Source organism: Mus pahari, chromosome 7 (assembly GCF_900095145.1).
Source record: "Mus pahari chromosome 7, PAHARI_EIJ_v1.1, whole genome shotgun sequence".
In the NCBI taxonomy this organism is placed as follows: Eukaryota; Metazoa; Chordata; class Mammalia; order Rodentia; family Muridae; genus Mus; species Mus pahari.
Window position 1 is genome coordinate 78,740,197 of NC_034596.1, and position 16,936 is coordinate 78,757,132.

Sequence of the window (16,936 nt, forward strand, 5' to 3'; positions counted from 1 at the left end):
TTTTGTTTTGTTTTGTTTTTTGTTTTTCGAGACAGGGTTTCTCTGTGTAGCCCTGGCTGTCCTGGAACTCACTCTGTAGACCAGGCTGGCCTCGAATTCAGAAATCCGCCTGCCTCTGTCTCCAGAGTGCTGGGATTAAAGGCATGCGCCACACCTGGCTATCTATCTGTTTTTTAAAGATGGGTTTCTCTGTGTAGTCCTGGCTGTCTTAGAACTCACTCCTTAGACCAGGCTGGCCTCATATTCAGAGATCCACCTGCCTCTGCCTCCTGAGTGATAAGAGTAAAGGTCTGTGCCATCTCTACCTGGCCTATTTAGCTTTGGGTTATTATATTTTACATTTATTTATTGCTTAATATGTGTGCACAGTCATGCATTTGAGTATATCCTGCAATGTTCAGCTTGTGCGAGTTTGGTCTCCCCTCCTGCCATTTGAGGTCAGGGACTGAACTCAGCTTGTGAGTTCTGGTAGCAGGCAACTGTATCTGCTGAGCCGTCTCACGAGTCCCCTCAGCATTTTATTAAACAAGTGTTATTACACAGTAGTAGAGAAATGCCTTAGTTAAGGACACTTGCTATTTTGGCAGAAGCCCCTGGTTCAGTTCTGAGTCCACAAGATGACTCACAGCCATCAGTAACTTCAGTTCTGAGGGATTTAATTCCATCTTCTGTCCTATGCTGGCACCAGGCATGGATGTGGTGGATAGACATATATGTGGTCAAATTCATACACATAAAAAACAAAACAAAACAAAAAAAAAACCAGGCTGGAGAGATGGTTAAGACCACTGACTGCTCTTCCAGAGGTCCTGAGTTCAATTCCCAGCACCCACATGGTGGTTCACAACCATTTGGATTGGGATCCAATGCTATCTTTTGGTGTGTCTGAAGACAGTTACATTGCACTCACATACATAAAACAAATAAATAAGTCTTTTAAAAAAAAACCTTTAAGAACAAAAAAGAGGAGCTGGACGTGGTGGTGCACGCCTTTAATCCCAGAACTCGGGAGGCAGAGGCAGGCGGATTTCTGAGTTTGAGGCCAGCCTGGTCTACAGAGTGAGTTCCAGGACAGCCAGGGCTATACAGAAAAACCCTGTCTCGAAAAACCAACCAACCAACCACCACCACCACCAACAACAACCCCCCCCCAAAAAAAAAAAAAAAACAAAAAAGAGGATATGTAGTAATTTGAGAGAATTTCTGTGTTTATGCTTAGGGTTGTAAAAATAAATATTTACAAAATGTAAATAACATTTGAAACGAACATTTTATTGTAGAAAGTACCTTCATATATTGGTTACTTTAATCCTTATAGTAGTCTTGGAAAGTAGCTAGTGTTCATCTTTCTGTAAGATACCTAGTAAAAAGAAATATATGTGAATGTAAAACTTAGGACGGTGCTAGCCCATACTTTCCCAGTCCTATTGTCCTTGCATTGCATTTGCTTGGTCCGAATCGTATGACATTTCCTTTTCTGTTGCTTGGTCTTTTGAGACAGGGTCTCATTAGGTAGCTTTCCCTAGGGTTCCTGGAACCATAGAAACTATCTTTGAACCCACCTTCCTCGGGGGCCCCCCAGAGATCTGGAATTCAGTAAGATGTACCACACCCAACCGTTTCTTTTATTCAACAGATACTGAGCATTTGCTAAACAACAGCCTCTATTCTAAACACAGGAGCTCAGGAGCTCAGGAGGGTGAAAGACCTGTGCTTGCTTTTTTTTTTTTAAAGATTTATTTTTTTATTGTTATATGTTAAGTACACAGTAGTTGTCTTCAGACACACCAGAAGAGGGCATCGGATCTCATTGCGGATGGTTGTGAGCCACCATGTGGTTGCTGGGATTTGAACTCGGGACCTTTGGAAGAGCAGTCAGTGCTCTTACCCACTGAGCCATTTCACCAGCCCGACCTGTGCTTTCTTTATGTTTCCATTCTAGTATGAGAGGAAGAGGTAGACCATTAAACGAGACTGCCGAGATTGGTATGTATTAGAATAAGACTATTAGACAAAAAGCTGGGTGTGGTGGCGCAGACCTTTGATGCCTGTACTCAGGCCAATCTCTGAAGCCAGGTTGGAGTTTCTAGACATACAAGGATACACAGAAACCCTGTCTTGAAAACCAAACCAGGGCTGAAGAGATGACTCAGAGGTTAAGAGCACTGACTTCTCTTCTGGAAGGTCCTGAGTTCAAATCCCAGCAACCACATGATGGCTTCTGGTGGGTCTGAAGACAGCTACAGTGTACTTACTTATAATAATAAAATCTTTGGGCCAGAGCGAGTGGGGCAGGAGTGAGCAGAGGTCCTAAAATTCAATTCCCAGCAACCACATGATGGCTCACAACCATCTGTACACCTACAGTGTACTCATATACATAAAATAAATAAATACATCTTAAAACAACAACAACAACAAAAACTAACCAACTAAGGTTTGCTTTTTGTTATTCCAGGACTCCAGCTCTCCCAGAACAGGAATAAATCTCACTCTCTACCTTCAGAGAGGCAAGCTCCTTATGAACAAATTATAATCCTTCTGAGTAAGAGGAAACAAAAACAGTAGATACTGCTTATAAAGTCCATAAATTGAATAGCCCAGTAATTTTTGAGTATTCATTTTCACTGTTTAGTATTTTCAGTCATTCGCACATTGCAAAGTTGCATTAAATATTCGTACAGGTCTCTGAGGCTGCCAAGCATCTAGTTACCTCTGTGACCCTGTTACCTCGCCTACGTTATAGTGAGTGTACGCACAAAAAGTTCAAAAAAAAAAAAACACACACAAAACAAAAACAAAAAACCAATATAGCCGTTGCCAATTATTTCTTGATGTGAGCAGTTCTTTTCGAAGAACAAACGACATCTGGGCTTTCTATTGAGGTTCTCTGTTCCGATCAGGTATCAGGTCATCGAACCTCCAAGAATCAGGAGACCAAGGTTGTTAATTCCTGGAAAACGAACTACCAAAAATGTGAGAAAACCTGTACCAAGCCCCGCGCGGGTAAGCAGCCGGAACCTTGACCTCAAGATGGCGTCGCACAGTCATAAGATTCAGTCGGCTCCAATCAAAAATGGCAGGGTGTGTGGTAATTTACAGCTCGAGCCTCTCTAGGTCCCATGAGACAATCCCACTCTATGGTCATCTTTCTGTACTTAGTGAGTCAGAGGCGACGGCGGAGACTATCTACGCACCCCCTTCTCTATGGTTTTCCCTTTTCCACGCCTCCTGGCGCAGTGCACGCCGGGCAAGAGGAAGCCCTCCCGGAGCTCCCCGCGCAGCGCGGCTGTGTTTTGCGGCCTAGGCGAGCAGGCGCTTCGGGACCCAGTCTCTGGAGTCGGGCGGCGGGCGCGCAGACACCTCGAACCGGTGGAGCCCACTCCATCACCTGACGCCCAGAGGCCGCGAAGACAGTACCGTTTTCTTAGCGGCGGGTGAGTCCACGCTTCCGAACGCGTGAGGAAACCGCTTGACCGGCTACCTCAGCTGCGGGAGGAGGAGGCGGCGGCGGCGGCCGAGCCAGGGCGGCTGCGGAGGCCGAGCGGGGTGGGGGTGGGGGACGGTGGGGGGGGAGGGGATGGGCACGCGGCTCGGGCTTCTCCCCCCCTCCAAGGCCTCGGGAAAACCAGTGGACCGGGAGCCCGGGGAGGCCGGGCCCGCGGCCGGAGCGCTCCTCCGGGGATTTTTTTTTTTTTTTTTCGCCCACTTTGTCGATTGGCTTCCGATTCCGTTTGGGAGGGAATCGCCTCGGGCCCTGACGGGGCTCCCGTCTTAGCCAGGGCTAGGATCGATCGGTCGGCCCGGAGGCCCTCGTCTCCTCGGGGCCTCCAGAGCCACCTCTCAGTAGATTCCCGGGGCCCGAGGACTCAAGTGCCTCCAGGCTGCTGCGCCTTGAAAGTAGCCTGCGCCCACCCTTGGAGCGAGGTGCCGGCCACCAACGGATTTCTTTCTGTCTGGTAGTCTCTAGTGCCAGCCGCCAAAAAGAACGGGCCCCACCCCTCCTCGAGTTTAGCGAGTGGCCACTTTTTTTTTTTTTTTTTTTTTTTTTTTTTTTTTTTTTGTTTTTTTTTTTTTTTTTCTTTTTTTCTTTTTATGCATTTTAAAGCACCTTTCCGGCTTGTTGGAGCTAGTGATGACTTTGACCGTCTGCTCCCCTTTCGGATTGGGAGGGATGCTGTAAGCGATATCTCCANAACGGGCCCCACCCCTCCTCGAGTTTAGCGAGTGGCTTCTTTTTTTTTTTATTTTTTTTTTTTTTTTTTTTTTTTTGTTTTTTTTTTTTTTTTTTTTTTTTTTTTTTTTTGGTTTTTAAAGCACCTTTCCGGCTTGTTGGAGCTAGTGATGACTTTGACCGTCTGCTCCCCTTTCGGATTGGGAGGGATGCTGTAAGCGATATCTCCATTCATTCTAGGCAGCACCAGCCTTCTTCATATTAAAATATGCTGTCCTCCTTTTGTTTTCAGTAATTGATTTTTAACTACAGTTTTCGACATAAGAGTATGACGGTTATCTTGAAGTTATGTAATAATGGATTTATATTGACGTGGAAGTGCCATTTTGATACAGGTCAGAGTAAAGCCAACCAAAAGGAGGGAAAAGCTTGGGTTTCTCTTATAGCGCTTTAGAATTGAAATGAGGTGAATCGGGTAGCTGGCAGTACTATAAACAGTTTTTTTGTGTTGTCTGTGAGCACCCTCACTTTCAGTTTCTCTTCAGTTTAAAAATCTCTTATTTATTTATTTATTGAAACGTAAAGAATTTCACTAGTAAGAGGGTCGCTGTATGACATCAATACTTGTAAGCCTGTATATAGAATTAGGAAAGGTTGATAGTTTAACGGGGAGTATTCACATCACGAATGTAATTTTGTGAGAACTTTAATTTTTTTTTTATAAAAGAGATTTCAAAAAGTTCAGCGGTCTCATAAGACATTCAATTGCTCAGTTGTGATTCAAGCAGACAATGTGCTTATTAAACTTTTTTAAGTCTTGATTTTCTTCATCAGTAAAATGGGAGTTATTTCGATCCACATCACTGGTTGGATTTGGGGACTGAAAAAATGTATGTAAAATGTTCACTAAAATTTTGTATAGCATGATGTTGGTTTATACTAATAAATGATGTTACTTAAGAATTAAGAGTCAGACGTTTCAGAGACTTTTTACATTTCTTTCTGTGTACTTAGAGTAGACTTTTAACATTTAACTTCCTTACTTTGTCCACTGGTAGGAAATTGAGACTTTGGGGTCTCATGAAACTTTTGAATTGGTAATTTCTCAGTGGGGAACTTTGGAGTCTACACCCTCTTATTGTGTTCCCCTGAACAAATTAGCTTCTTGGATAAAGACAGTAACAGTTGTACACCAAGTAATTTAGGAGATGAAAAGGATATTGAGGACTTTTGCAAGTAAAAAAAAAAAATGTTGGCATCAAGTCATTTTGGGGTTATCTTTTTTTTTTTTTTTTTTGTTTTTCGAGACGGTTTCTCTGTATAGCCCTGGCTGTCCTGGAACTCTGTAGACCAGGCTGGCCTCGAACTCAGAAATCTGCCTGCTTCTGCCTCCTGAGTGCTGGGATTAAAGGCATGCGCCACCACCACCTGGCTGGGATTATCTCTCTGTGTGTGAGGAAGGTGTCACAAAAGTATTTTCTGTTTGTTAAAATTTTTAAATATATTTTGTGTGGATGAGTTGATTGGGTGTTTTGCTTCCATGTGTGTTTGTACACTGTATTTGTGCCTGGTGAGGCCGGAGGCCAGGAAAGGATCTCCAAGAACTGGAATTTTAAAATGGCAGTGAAACACCATATGGGTTCTGGAAATCAAACCTAGGTCCTCCGGAAGAGCAGCAAGTTTTTGTAACTGCTGAGCTATCTTCTCTCTTTCTTTTGGTAGGATACCAAAAAACTTCTAGGAAAAAAAATAGTGTTTTGCATTTAGCCATTGTGTATTAATAATTTTGGCTAAATATTTCTATTCTGTGATTATCTTTTTATTGCAATGTTGTGTCTGAATGAGGATACACACACTTGTACATGTTAATGTTGAGTAATGACTTCAGGTGAAGAGCTTTTCAAGTTTTTAGCCACAGAAAAGTTTTCATTTATTTTCCTTATTTATGTGAGGAAAATTCGTTGTTTCATAGCTTTGAGAAAAGTTAACATTAAATTAGCACTGTTAAAAGTAATCGCCATCTTGGAAAACTGTTCTTTATATTTTTTAATCTTATCGAAGTTTTTTGAGACAGGATCTCTGTTAGCTCTGGCTGTCCTGGAACTCACTATGTAGACAAAGCTGTCCTCCAACTCATAGAGATCCACCTGCCACTGCCTCACAAGTGCAGGGATTGAAGGTGTGTAATACCACACCTGGTCTTCGAATGGTTTGAGGGTTACTATAGAGTTTACTTAATACTGTGAATGCTGGGGAACAAATCCAGGGCAGTGGACTTGTTAGGCAAGCTTTGTTCCCTTGAGTTAGAGAGCTTCAGTTCTTTTCTCTTGTTTTACAGCTATCCCACATTCCTCAAGGAGATTTTGATTCCTTCTTACATCCTTCTTGGATACCTTTGTTCTGGTTTTTGATAGTTTCAGTAAGACAACAACAACAAAAAAAGAAAGATAGTTTCAGTAAGTAACCCATGCTGGTATCAAACTCAGGCTTCTCAGGTCCTGGCCTCTCCAATGCTGGGTAATAGGCATGTACCAAGCTTAGCTTCTTTTGTACTTAAAACAATTTTTTTTTTAAGTATTTCGAGAAAATACTAATAAGAATTATTAGTATTGCTGTTTTTCCTTTAATCTTCTTTCTTTCTATCTTTCTTTCTTTCTTTCTTTCTTTCTTTCTTTCTTTTTTAAATATTTATATTAGTACACCATAGCTGTCTTCAGACATACCAGAACAGGGCTTCAGATCCCATTACAGATGGTTGTGAGCCACCATGGGGATGCTGGGAATTGAACTTGGGACCTCTGGAAGAGTAGTCAGTGCTCTTAACCGCTGAGCCATCTCTCTAGCCCTCCTTTACTCTATTATTCACTTTTTTAAATTATTATTATTTTCTTTATTTACATTTCAAATGCTATCCCGAAAGTTCCCTATACCCCCTCCCCCCCGCCCGCTTCTGCTCCCCTACCCACCCACTCCCACTACTTGGCCCAGGCCTTGCCTTGTGCTGGGTCATGTAAAGTTTGCAAGACCAAGGGGCCTCTCTTCCCANTGATGGCCGATTAGGCCATCTTCTGCTACATATGCAGCTAGAGACANNANCTCAGGGGGTACTGGTTAGTTCATATTGTTGTTCCACCTACAGGGTTGCAGCCCCCTTCAGCTCCTTGGGTACTTTCTCTAGCTCCTCCATTGGGGACCCTGTGTTCCATCCAATAGCTGGCTGTGAGCATCCACTTCTGTGTTTGCCAGGCACTGGCATAGCCTCACAAGAGGCCGCAATATCAGGGTCCCTTTATTATTAACTTTTTGAAACAGCATTCCATATTCTAGCCCAGGCCTTGAACACATTATATAGTCCAGACTTTGACATAATTTAAAAGTTACCCAAAGTACAGTGAATTCTCAACCATTCTAACTCAGGTCCCTTAGACAGTGTTTTTGCCAGTTTTTCTCCTCTCAGTAGTTTTCTTTTGACATATTTTGCTACTAAATTTCAGATGTGTTGCCACTATTCCCACAAATACTATGGTGTATTTCCTGAAAGCTCTGGGAAATTCCTTTTTTATCATTTAAAAATAGTACAGTGATCACAGTCAGGAAATTAGAATTGGTACAGTACTGCTTAATTTTCAGGCCTTAGATTTTGGTAGCTGTCCTGAATTGAAGTCTTTTAAAAATAGTAGCTTTAGAAAGAAAGCTCAGTGAATTTTTTTCTTTTTTAAGCAAATATAGAGTTGTGTAACTATTACCCAGAAGTACCCCCTCTAGCCTACTTGTGAAGCACTGTGTGTTCTGCCTTAGTTTGTAGGAATGACCAGTGTGTCTGTATAGGTGCTGCTTTTTTCTCATTGAAAGTATGAGTTTCTTAGGAAAAAATCTTATGTTTTGGAGATTCAAAACACTTCAGTATTCGCTTCCCTGCCTCTTGTCATCCAGTGCTTCTGTGCAGTGCCAGTGACAAGGCCTTGACTATGTTGGAAGACAGGAGCTCTATGCCTGAGCTATGTCCCCAACCTGTTGAAAAGTTCTGCTTACAATAAGTTTCTTTTTAATATTTTCATTATTTGGCAACAGAACCTTTTTTTATGGTTCCTGCAGAATCCAGTTGTCTGTGAATTCAGTTAGTGAAGTGATTTTTTTTTTTTTTTCTAAAGTTATACTTGCTTAAGATAGTGTAGTCATTAGTCTCTACTGTTGTGCTGGCTTAAGCAGGTTGGGAGACAGTGTTAAATTAATAGTCACTTACATTCATTGTGGAGCCACTGGACTAGTTGACAAGGTTTATATAGTAACTTAAAGTCTCACCCTTTCATAACTAATACAAATGGTTTCTAGGGGAGAACTTGCAAAATTATTGGAGCTAGGTACTTAAGAGTATTTGCTGAGAGAAATCTTTTGGTTCATCCTTACCATCTAGTGTCCCTAGAGAGCTTAGTGTCACTCTTTCCCTGGTGATATTCACTTCTGTCTGGATAAATATAGTGGAGTAGTGCTCATTTAAGTAGTATTGGTTATATTTTGTATGCATGTGGTATTCACAAGAATAAGAAAAAAATGGGCTGAAAAGAAAGGGAGTAGAGTTGGAGAGTGTAAATGTATTTTAGGTCTGTTTCCTTTTTTAGATTAAATACATGTTAATTATTTATAATGTCCATTTTTAATTCCAGTGAGTCTTGACAAAGAATTGTGTGACCACCAAACTAGATAGAGATTGGAAACATTACCTTATGGACAGTTATTTTGGTACAGAAAGCTACATACTTAACAAATACAAATACTTTGAACCAGCCAGGTGATGGTAGCACACACCTTTAATCCTAGCCCCTGGGAGGCAGAGGCAGGCAGATTTCTGAGTTTCAGGGCACCGTGGTCTATAGTGTGAGTTCCAGGACAGCCAAGGCTACACAGAGAAACCCTGTCTTGAAAAACAAAAGAAAACAAACAAAATGTATATACACACACATAAACTCACATGTATATGTATGTATTTTGAGCCTTTTAAAATTTAAAACATCTTAGGCCAGGCTTGGTGGCATATGCCTTTAATCCCAGTACCTGGGAGGCAGAGACAGAATCACTGAGGCCAGAGTACAGAATACATAGGGAGTTCCAGGACAGTCAGAACTGTAGAGAAGAGACTCTGTTTTGAAAAACAAAAATAGCCCCCAAATTCTGCAGAATGAAAAAGAAAAACATATATAAAAGTTATTTTTATAAATAATATTGAAGTAAAATCACTAGTAATAACTGTATTATATCTAACATCACCCTCAGGAAATCCTTTTGGCTATCCAGAACCCAGCCAGCAACTTGCTAACTACGACTTTGACCACCCCTGCCTCCTTCAAGGCACAGTTTGTATTACTGAAGTAGTTTCTTGCTTCCTTCTGTTCCCTTCCAGGTTTAAAAGAGTGACAATGATTGTTAAATCAGAATCCTTTCAAAATGTGTTCTATCCTATTTTTAGTAGTTGCCCAAACCTTTACAGTGTATTACAAAGCCCTAGCCTCTTTGAACACTTCCTCTTCCCAGTTAATGCTCAGTTTTATCTAACTCTCAGCGTTCTTTCTTCTCTAGGCATACAGTTGACCTTGCTGGTCTTCTGTCAAAGGCATGTCTACCTTAATCTCTTTATATTTATTTCCTTTGCTTGGAAGTAAGGCTTTTGCCTCTGATAATAAATAGGCCTTCCTGCCTCAGCCTCTTAATCTTCACTTAATGAGGCCTGATCATTGGAACTGAAAGTAAACCACTCCTCAGCTCTTTTCCTTGATTATTTTTCTATAAAACCTACCAATCTTCATAGTCTCTAAAACTTAGAAGAAAGTATAATTTATTATTAAGTTTAAATTTATTTTAAAAATAAAATATGGTACACTTGGCTGTGGTTGTATTTTCATTTCACATAACAAAGCATAAAGCTGTTAATACTCAATGTTTAAACATTTATTTTGTTAATGTCTCTTTCGAATCTCCCTAGGAGAAGGCTGTTATCTTAAAGGAAATGGGAACTGTTCATAAATGTTGGCATTGACTATAATAGTTTTTCACCTTGAAGTCCAGCCCATATTAAGTTTTGAGCAGCTTTAAATAAAATGGAGGAGGTATTTCATAGGAAAAATATTAATGTATGCTAAAATTATACTGGTGAAACTAAAATGTATCTGGTTAATTAACTTAATATTAAAAACCATAAAATATAACTTAATCCTTAAGAATATAGCTTTACTTTAAAAGTATTGTTTATATCTAACACTGGTGGGAAAGAAGTGGATCTAAAAATGAATCCATGGCCCAAGCTTATACCATTGTGAAACTAGGCACTGGGCTGTTGTTAAGTAGTAGCTGTTTAATAATTCTATTGATGAGTCCTCAGGCATTGTTTATTGTTCATTAATTAATTTATTTATTCAACAGGTACTATACCAACTGCCTTCCTAAGAAAGTGCTGAGATAGAGTATTATTATAATACAAGAGCTTCTGTAAGTAGGACAGTAGCCTTCTGTTTTAACACACACACCTTCCTGCTCCTTTACATGTAGAACATTTGTAATATAGATTATTAAAAAACTCAACGGGGAAGGGGAATAAATGAGAATATAGTGTAATAACACATGTATGAAGATGTTGTAATTGAAACCCATTACTTAATGTGGTAATTTTAAAGGTAATAATTACAAAAAGAAAAGACAAAGCAACACACAAAAATTGGATGTATAATGTCTTATAAACTTGTGTCTTTGTTAGATCTGCTGAAGCTTACCTAAGTTTTTTAAGGCTTTTCTAGTACCTTTTTGCTAATGTAGAAATCATTCTGACAATTCTTTTACTTGTTTATAAGAACTGGCTTATAAAATCAAAGATTAAGTTTTATAGAGTATTTTTTTAAAGTTATTGTTATTACTATTTTTTAAGACAGGGTTTCTCTGGGTAGCCTTGGCTTTCTTAGAACTTATCCTGTAGAAAAGGCTGCCTTTAAACTTAGAGATCATCTACCTCTGCCTCCTGAGTACTGGGATTAAAGGGGTGTTATCACTACTGTCTGGCCTAGTATTTTAAAAAATATTTTTAAAGTTACATTTCTATGTACTTATTCTTGGGACATGTGTTCAGTGGCACATGTGTGGAAACCAGAGGACAACTTGTGGGAGTCAGTTCTCTTCTTTCACTTTATGGAATTTAGACTGACAAGTTTGGGTGGCAGGCAAGTACCTTTACCTGCTGAGCCATCTCATCAGCTCTTAGAGACTATTTAAAAAGTCAATTACAGTATAAGACAGAACAGTGAGAGCATGCAGTACATGTTTTTTTTTGTTTGTTTGTTTTTTTGATTTTTTTTTTTTGTTTTTTGTTTTTTGATTTTCTATTTAAAGAAATGCTTACTAACAGGTAAAAAGATAAAAAAAAAAGCTAAACCTGAAATAGAGTTTTTTTTTGTTTGAACTTCAGATTCTTATAAGTTATTGATTTATTCTAGTACTCAAGGAAAGGATATATTTGATATACTGGTAATACAAATTACACATTAATTTGGGGGGAATGATTTAGTACTAGAGCTTAAATGCAAACAGTGATAGTCTGTATTACAGAAATATTTATAGGCTTACAAAATGGCTCAGTAGGTAAGGGTGAGCTTGCTGCTGTGCCTGACAGCACAACCTCAATTTCAAGACCCAGTGATGGAGAGAGTGAACTCCTGTGACTTTTCTTGTCTTCTATACATGCCATATACATACACAAGCATACATAAACTCATACAAATCAATAATTATAATTAAATGAAAATCCTAAATACTTTGCAAATATGAAATTAAATATCCAAGAATGTTCAGTATTAATGGAAAGGGTTAAAAAGCCGAGGCAACTAGTGTTTCTGTATTATCATTTACTGAGTTACAAAGATAAGAATGGACGTGAAGAGATGTCAGTGACATTGAAGGAGCAATGCAGGTAACAGTATAGTATGAGTATATTATAATAAAGCACAAAATATTAAATATTTGTATGTAAAAGGTAACGTAGAAAACATAACATGGTAAACTGGTGGGAGTTGATGGATGAGAGAAAGTAGAAGACATCACACATTTTAAACTTTGGCTACTAAAATGAGTAAGAAAAATAAAGGAGCCAGGCATGGTGGTACATTCTTATAATCTTGGTACTCAAAGGCTAAGGATATTGGGTTTGAGGCCAGCCTCGGTCATGTACAGTGTTTTAAACTGAAAACCAAGTAAATATATACACTCAGCCACTAAAAAAGTAAAGCACCATACTTTTGAGGTAGGGTCTCATGTAGCCAGACTAGTCTTAAACCCAACATCATATTGCTTCATAGCAGTCTGGCCTTTAACTGGTCCTCCTGCTTTCACTTCTCAATTTCAGAGATTACAGTTTTGTGCCGCCATGCCCTGCTTGAAAAATGTGTTCAACAATTCTAGGCTTTCTCAGTTCCAGAGTATGGGATTTTTTGTTATAGGAGGAAGAATTTTTACTAGTGATTTGACAGTGGTTTCCTGCTTAGTTTAAAAACAACTAAACAACAAAACAAAGAAAATATCCACCAAACTAATTCTACTGGAATCATTACCAACTTATTTCAGCCATTTATTTATTCATTCACTCATTTATTTATGAGACAGGGCTGGCTTGACTGTGTAGACAATGCTGTCTTGCCTCCTTGTCCACCCCAGAGCTTGGATTTTTGAGACAAGTCCTAGCATACTCAAAAGTCATCTGTTTCTACTTTTATTTTTATATTTATTTATTTGTTTGTTTGTTTGTTTTTTCAAGACAGGGTTTCTCTGTGTAGCCCTGGCTGTCCTGGAACTCACTCTGTAGACCAGGCTGGCTTTGAACTCAGAAATCCACCTGCCTCTGTCTCCCAAGTGCTGGGATTAAAGGCGTGCACCACCACTGCCCGGCTCTGCTTCTACTTTTAAGATTGGGATTACAGGCTAGTACCACCAGGCCTGGCTGGAGGTTTGTTTAAACTGGGTATGGTAGTATACACCAGTAATCTCAGTACTTGCAGTGCAATAGAATCTGGATGGTCAAGGGTTAGCAATTGTTATCAGCTATATAGTATTTAAGGCCAGCTTTGATTACTATAGAGATCCTTATCACCAAAAAACAACAACAAAAAAACCAAACCAAACTATTACCCTTATTGCAAACTTGTGGGCTCCTTATGTTAGAACAGTTACTCTGTGACCTGATAGAAGCCATGCCCTCTTCTTCCTGTTTGTAATTTAATGGCACATTTGTCTTTGAAGAACTAGCTAACACTGAGTCATCAAATACTGTTAACCTTGGTTAACCTTGCTAGTTTAGTTTTCAAGGATCTATTGGGTTAAAAATGAATGTATCAGAATACTTAAAATTAGCTACCCTCCTGGATTCTGAGTTTGTTTTAAAAGATTCATTGATGTTTGGCATTTAATTTTTTGATATTAACTGAACCTCAAAATTTTTTTCTTCCTTTATATGTATTCCCACATGATTGTAGGAGTCTATCCTGAACTTAGTTCGTGTACATTTTGGGAACTTATTTTAGAAAAGATCTAAGTTTTAAAAAATTCTCAATGGACAGACAGAGAAAAGAGGGTCTTTGCCAACTCCTTTGGGTAAGAAAACTTTAGAATTTTGCAGATCTCTAAAAAATGAAGGTCAACAATGTAGGCATATCAGATTGGAAAGGTTTCAAATAAAATGATTTGTCATTTCTTTCTTTAGACTGGTGCAGTCAGAATGTCTTTCCCCCCTCATTTGAATCGCCCTCCCATGGGAATCCCAGCTCTCCCTCCGGGGATCCCACCCCCACAGTTTCCTGGCTTTCCTCCACCAGTACCTCCAGGTAAGTTTGAGCACATTTTTTTCTTATTATCATTCATTTATTTCTTTTTTGCCCCACCCTCACCCCCTTTTGAAGACATTCTCTGTAAAGACCTAGCTGTCCATCCTTGAACTACAGAGATCCACCTGCCTCTGCCTTCTAAGTGCTTGGATCAAAGGCATGCGCCACCATGCCTGGCCCCCTTTTCTTCTAAAAGAGGCAGTGTCTTTGTTGTTGAGATACTTCCTCTGGAGCATGGTACATGTGTGATTAATAGTAAATACATGGTAGTCTTACTGTGAACATGGTTGTTTGCTTTTTCTTTCTGGGGGGTAGTAGGGGGAAAGGGCAGTTTTTGACATGAGTTCAGTATAGTACGGCTGTCCTGGAACTCACTTTGTAGGCCAGGATGGCTTTGAACCCATGGAGATTTTCCTGTTTCTATCCTCTGAGAGCTGGGATCAAAGGTGTGAGCCACCACTGCCACCACTGTCTTGATTTTCCTGTACCATTAAGTTATTTGTTTGGAGACAGAATATGTGTTATCCCAGGTTCCCCACCACCTTTCAGTTGTCTGTGAGGCTTCTGAATGCTAGGATTACAGTTGAGTCATCACACTTGGTTTGACAGATTTGTATTTGTGGTTGAGTTTCAGAATCATCTTGGAAATTCTTTAAAAGTGATAAGTATATAAAGGTGCTATATCCATATTCATAAGGTTCAAATTTTTGAAAAATAAAGTTAGCACTGAAATTTCCCTCAAAGTGTTAGTGCTAATTTCCCTCAAAGCTATACAAATTAGTATAACAATTAGTATTGTTATTATTACTAGAGGGAAGCAAAGTGGTAGTTGATTTTTCTTTGCAGATACTTAAAAATGCTTGTTAAAGGGCTGGAGAGATGGCTCAGCAGTTAAGAGCACTGACTGCTCTTCTGAAGGTCCTGAGTTCAAATCCCAGCAACCACATGGTGGCTTGCAACCATCCATAATAAATAAATCTGTCTTCAGAAGAGGGCTGGGATTTGAACTCATGACCTTCGGAAGAGCAGCCAGTGTTCTTAACTGCTAACTGCTGAGCCATCTCTCCCAGACTAATCTTTTTTTTTTTTTTTAAAGATTTATTTATTTATTATATGTAAATACACTGTAGCTGTCTTCAGACACTCCAGAAGAGGGAGTCAGCTCTCATTAAGGATGGTTGTGAGCCACCATGTCGTTGCTGGTATTTGAACTCTGTACCTTTGGAGGAGCAGTCGGGAGCTCTTACCCACTGAGCTATCTCACCAGCCCCCAGACTAATCTTGAACTCATGGTTATTCTCTTGCCTCAGCCTCACAGGTGATGAGATTATAGGTGATTGTTACCATACCCGAATTTTACTTATTAGTTTTATGTATAAATCCCCGCCTCCTTTTTTTGTTTTTGTTTTTTTGTTTGTTTATTTTTTGTTTTTGTTTTTCGAGACAGGGTTTAGCCCTGGCTCTCCTGGAGCTCACTTTGTAGACCAGGCTGGTCTCAAACTCAAAAATCCGCCTGCCTCTGCCTCCCAAGTGCTGGGATTAAAGGCGTGCGCCGCCATGTCCGACTTCCCTGCCTCCTTTTAATGGGGACAGGAGTAGTCAAGGCAGGTTTTCACCTGGCCTAGGATGGTCTGGACCTTGTTGTGTAACCAAGCATAGCTAATAATCTTTCCATATGTCACAAGTTTGGGAGTACATATGTGTGTTGCCAGGTTTCCTAGTTCTAAGTATTTTCTTGTAAGTTCTTTTCTTTGTAGTCTTGGCCATCAAACATTGAGCCTTCTAATATTTTTCATTATTATTAATTTGTATACATGTGTAAATGCAAGGATATGTCCTAGTGTAGGTATGGAGGTCAAAGCATAGTTAATAGTTGGCTCTCTCTATCGTGCGGGTACCAGGGAATGAACTCAGGTTGTCAGTCTGGCAGTAGGTCCTTGGATATACTGAACTGTCTCTCTGGCCTCCTCTGTTTAGGTGATGCAGGATCTTCTACTGGAACTCAGGGATCCTGTTTGGGCCACGATAGCTTGCCAGTGATCCCTGGGAATCCACCTATCTCTGTGTTGTCCCCTTGTAGGAACGATAAGCACTGGTCCTATGCCTTACTTTCATGTGGATGCTCAGGACTGTCCTCATGCTTGTGAAGCACAAACCTGACTATGTGGGACATCTCTCCAGGCCTGGAGTTATTTTTAATTACGTTCTTAAAATATGGTATGTTTTCTTCCTCTTAGGGACACCAATGATTCCTGTACCAATGAGTATTATGGCTCCTGCTCCAACTGTAAGTATAATTTGTCTTTTCACTTTTTTTTTTTTTGAGACTGGGTTTCTCTGTATAGTCCTGGCTGTCCTGTAACTCACTCTGTAAACCAGGCTGGCCTTGAACTCAGAAATCCGCCTGCCTCCCAAGTGCTGGGATTAAAGGCATGCCTCACCACTGCCCGGTTCACTGTTTTTTAAAACAAGAGTCTCCTTAGCGTTGGAATTACTTTGTAGCTGAGGATGACGTTGAACTTTGATCCTGTTTTTTTTTTTTTTTTGTTTTTTGTTTTTTGTTTTTTTGAGACAGGGTTTCTCAGTATAGCCCTGGCTGTCCTGGAACTCACTTTGTAGACCAGACTGGCCTTGAACTCAGAAATCACAACCACGCCCGGCTTTGTCTTTACCTCTTAAATGCTGGAATTATGGCCATATACTAACCATATCTGGTTTTTGTGCTGGGGGATTAAACCTCAGACCTTTGGGGAGTATTCTACCTCAACCCTTTGGGGTAATACAAAGGGGTAATATAAAGGGAAAATTAAGATTTAGGAAATGTCTAGCATTTCTTGAAATATAAAACTTTGGAGCTGGGGTCTGGTGAGATGGCACAGTGGGTAAGAGCACCCGACTGCTCTTCCAAAGG

General features: G+C 39.9%; 2 protein-coding genes across 4 annotated transcripts in view; one reads left to right on the forward strand and one right to left on the reverse strand.

Moving 5' to 3' along the window:
- Zfyve1 (zinc finger FYVE-type containing 1) overlaps positions 1-1,305 on the reverse strand; it is a 79,005-nt gene extending 77,700 nt beyond the window's left edge. The window contains exon 1 of the mRNA XM_029540749.1: positions 1,288-1,305. Within this exon, the coding sequence (XP_029396609.1) occupies positions 1,288-1,293 (6 nt within the window). The 5' untranslated portion in view covers positions 1,294-1,305. The remainder of the gene's footprint in view (positions 1-1,287) is intronic.
- Positions 1,306-3,243: 1,938 nt separating this feature from the next.
- Rbm25 (RNA binding motif protein 25) overlaps positions 3,244-16,936 on the forward strand; it is a 50,822-nt gene continuing 37,129 nt past the window's right edge. Inside the window, exons 1-5 of one of the 3 annotated variants that reach the window (XM_029540616.1) lie at positions 3,248-3,437; positions 10,589-10,654; positions 13,678-13,795; positions 13,905-14,025; positions 16,263-16,312. In XM_029540616.1, coding sequence (XP_029396476.1) covers positions 13,754-13,795; positions 13,905-14,025; positions 16,263-16,312 — 213 coding nt within the window. In that variant the 5' untranslated portion in view covers positions 3,248-3,437; positions 10,589-10,654; positions 13,678-13,753. Of the gene's footprint in view, positions 3,438-10,588; positions 10,655-13,677; positions 13,796-13,904; positions 14,026-16,262; positions 16,313-16,936 lie in introns of all 3 variants that reach the window. The other 2 variants (XM_029540617.1, XM_021201549.2) reach the window with 2 other exon arrangements.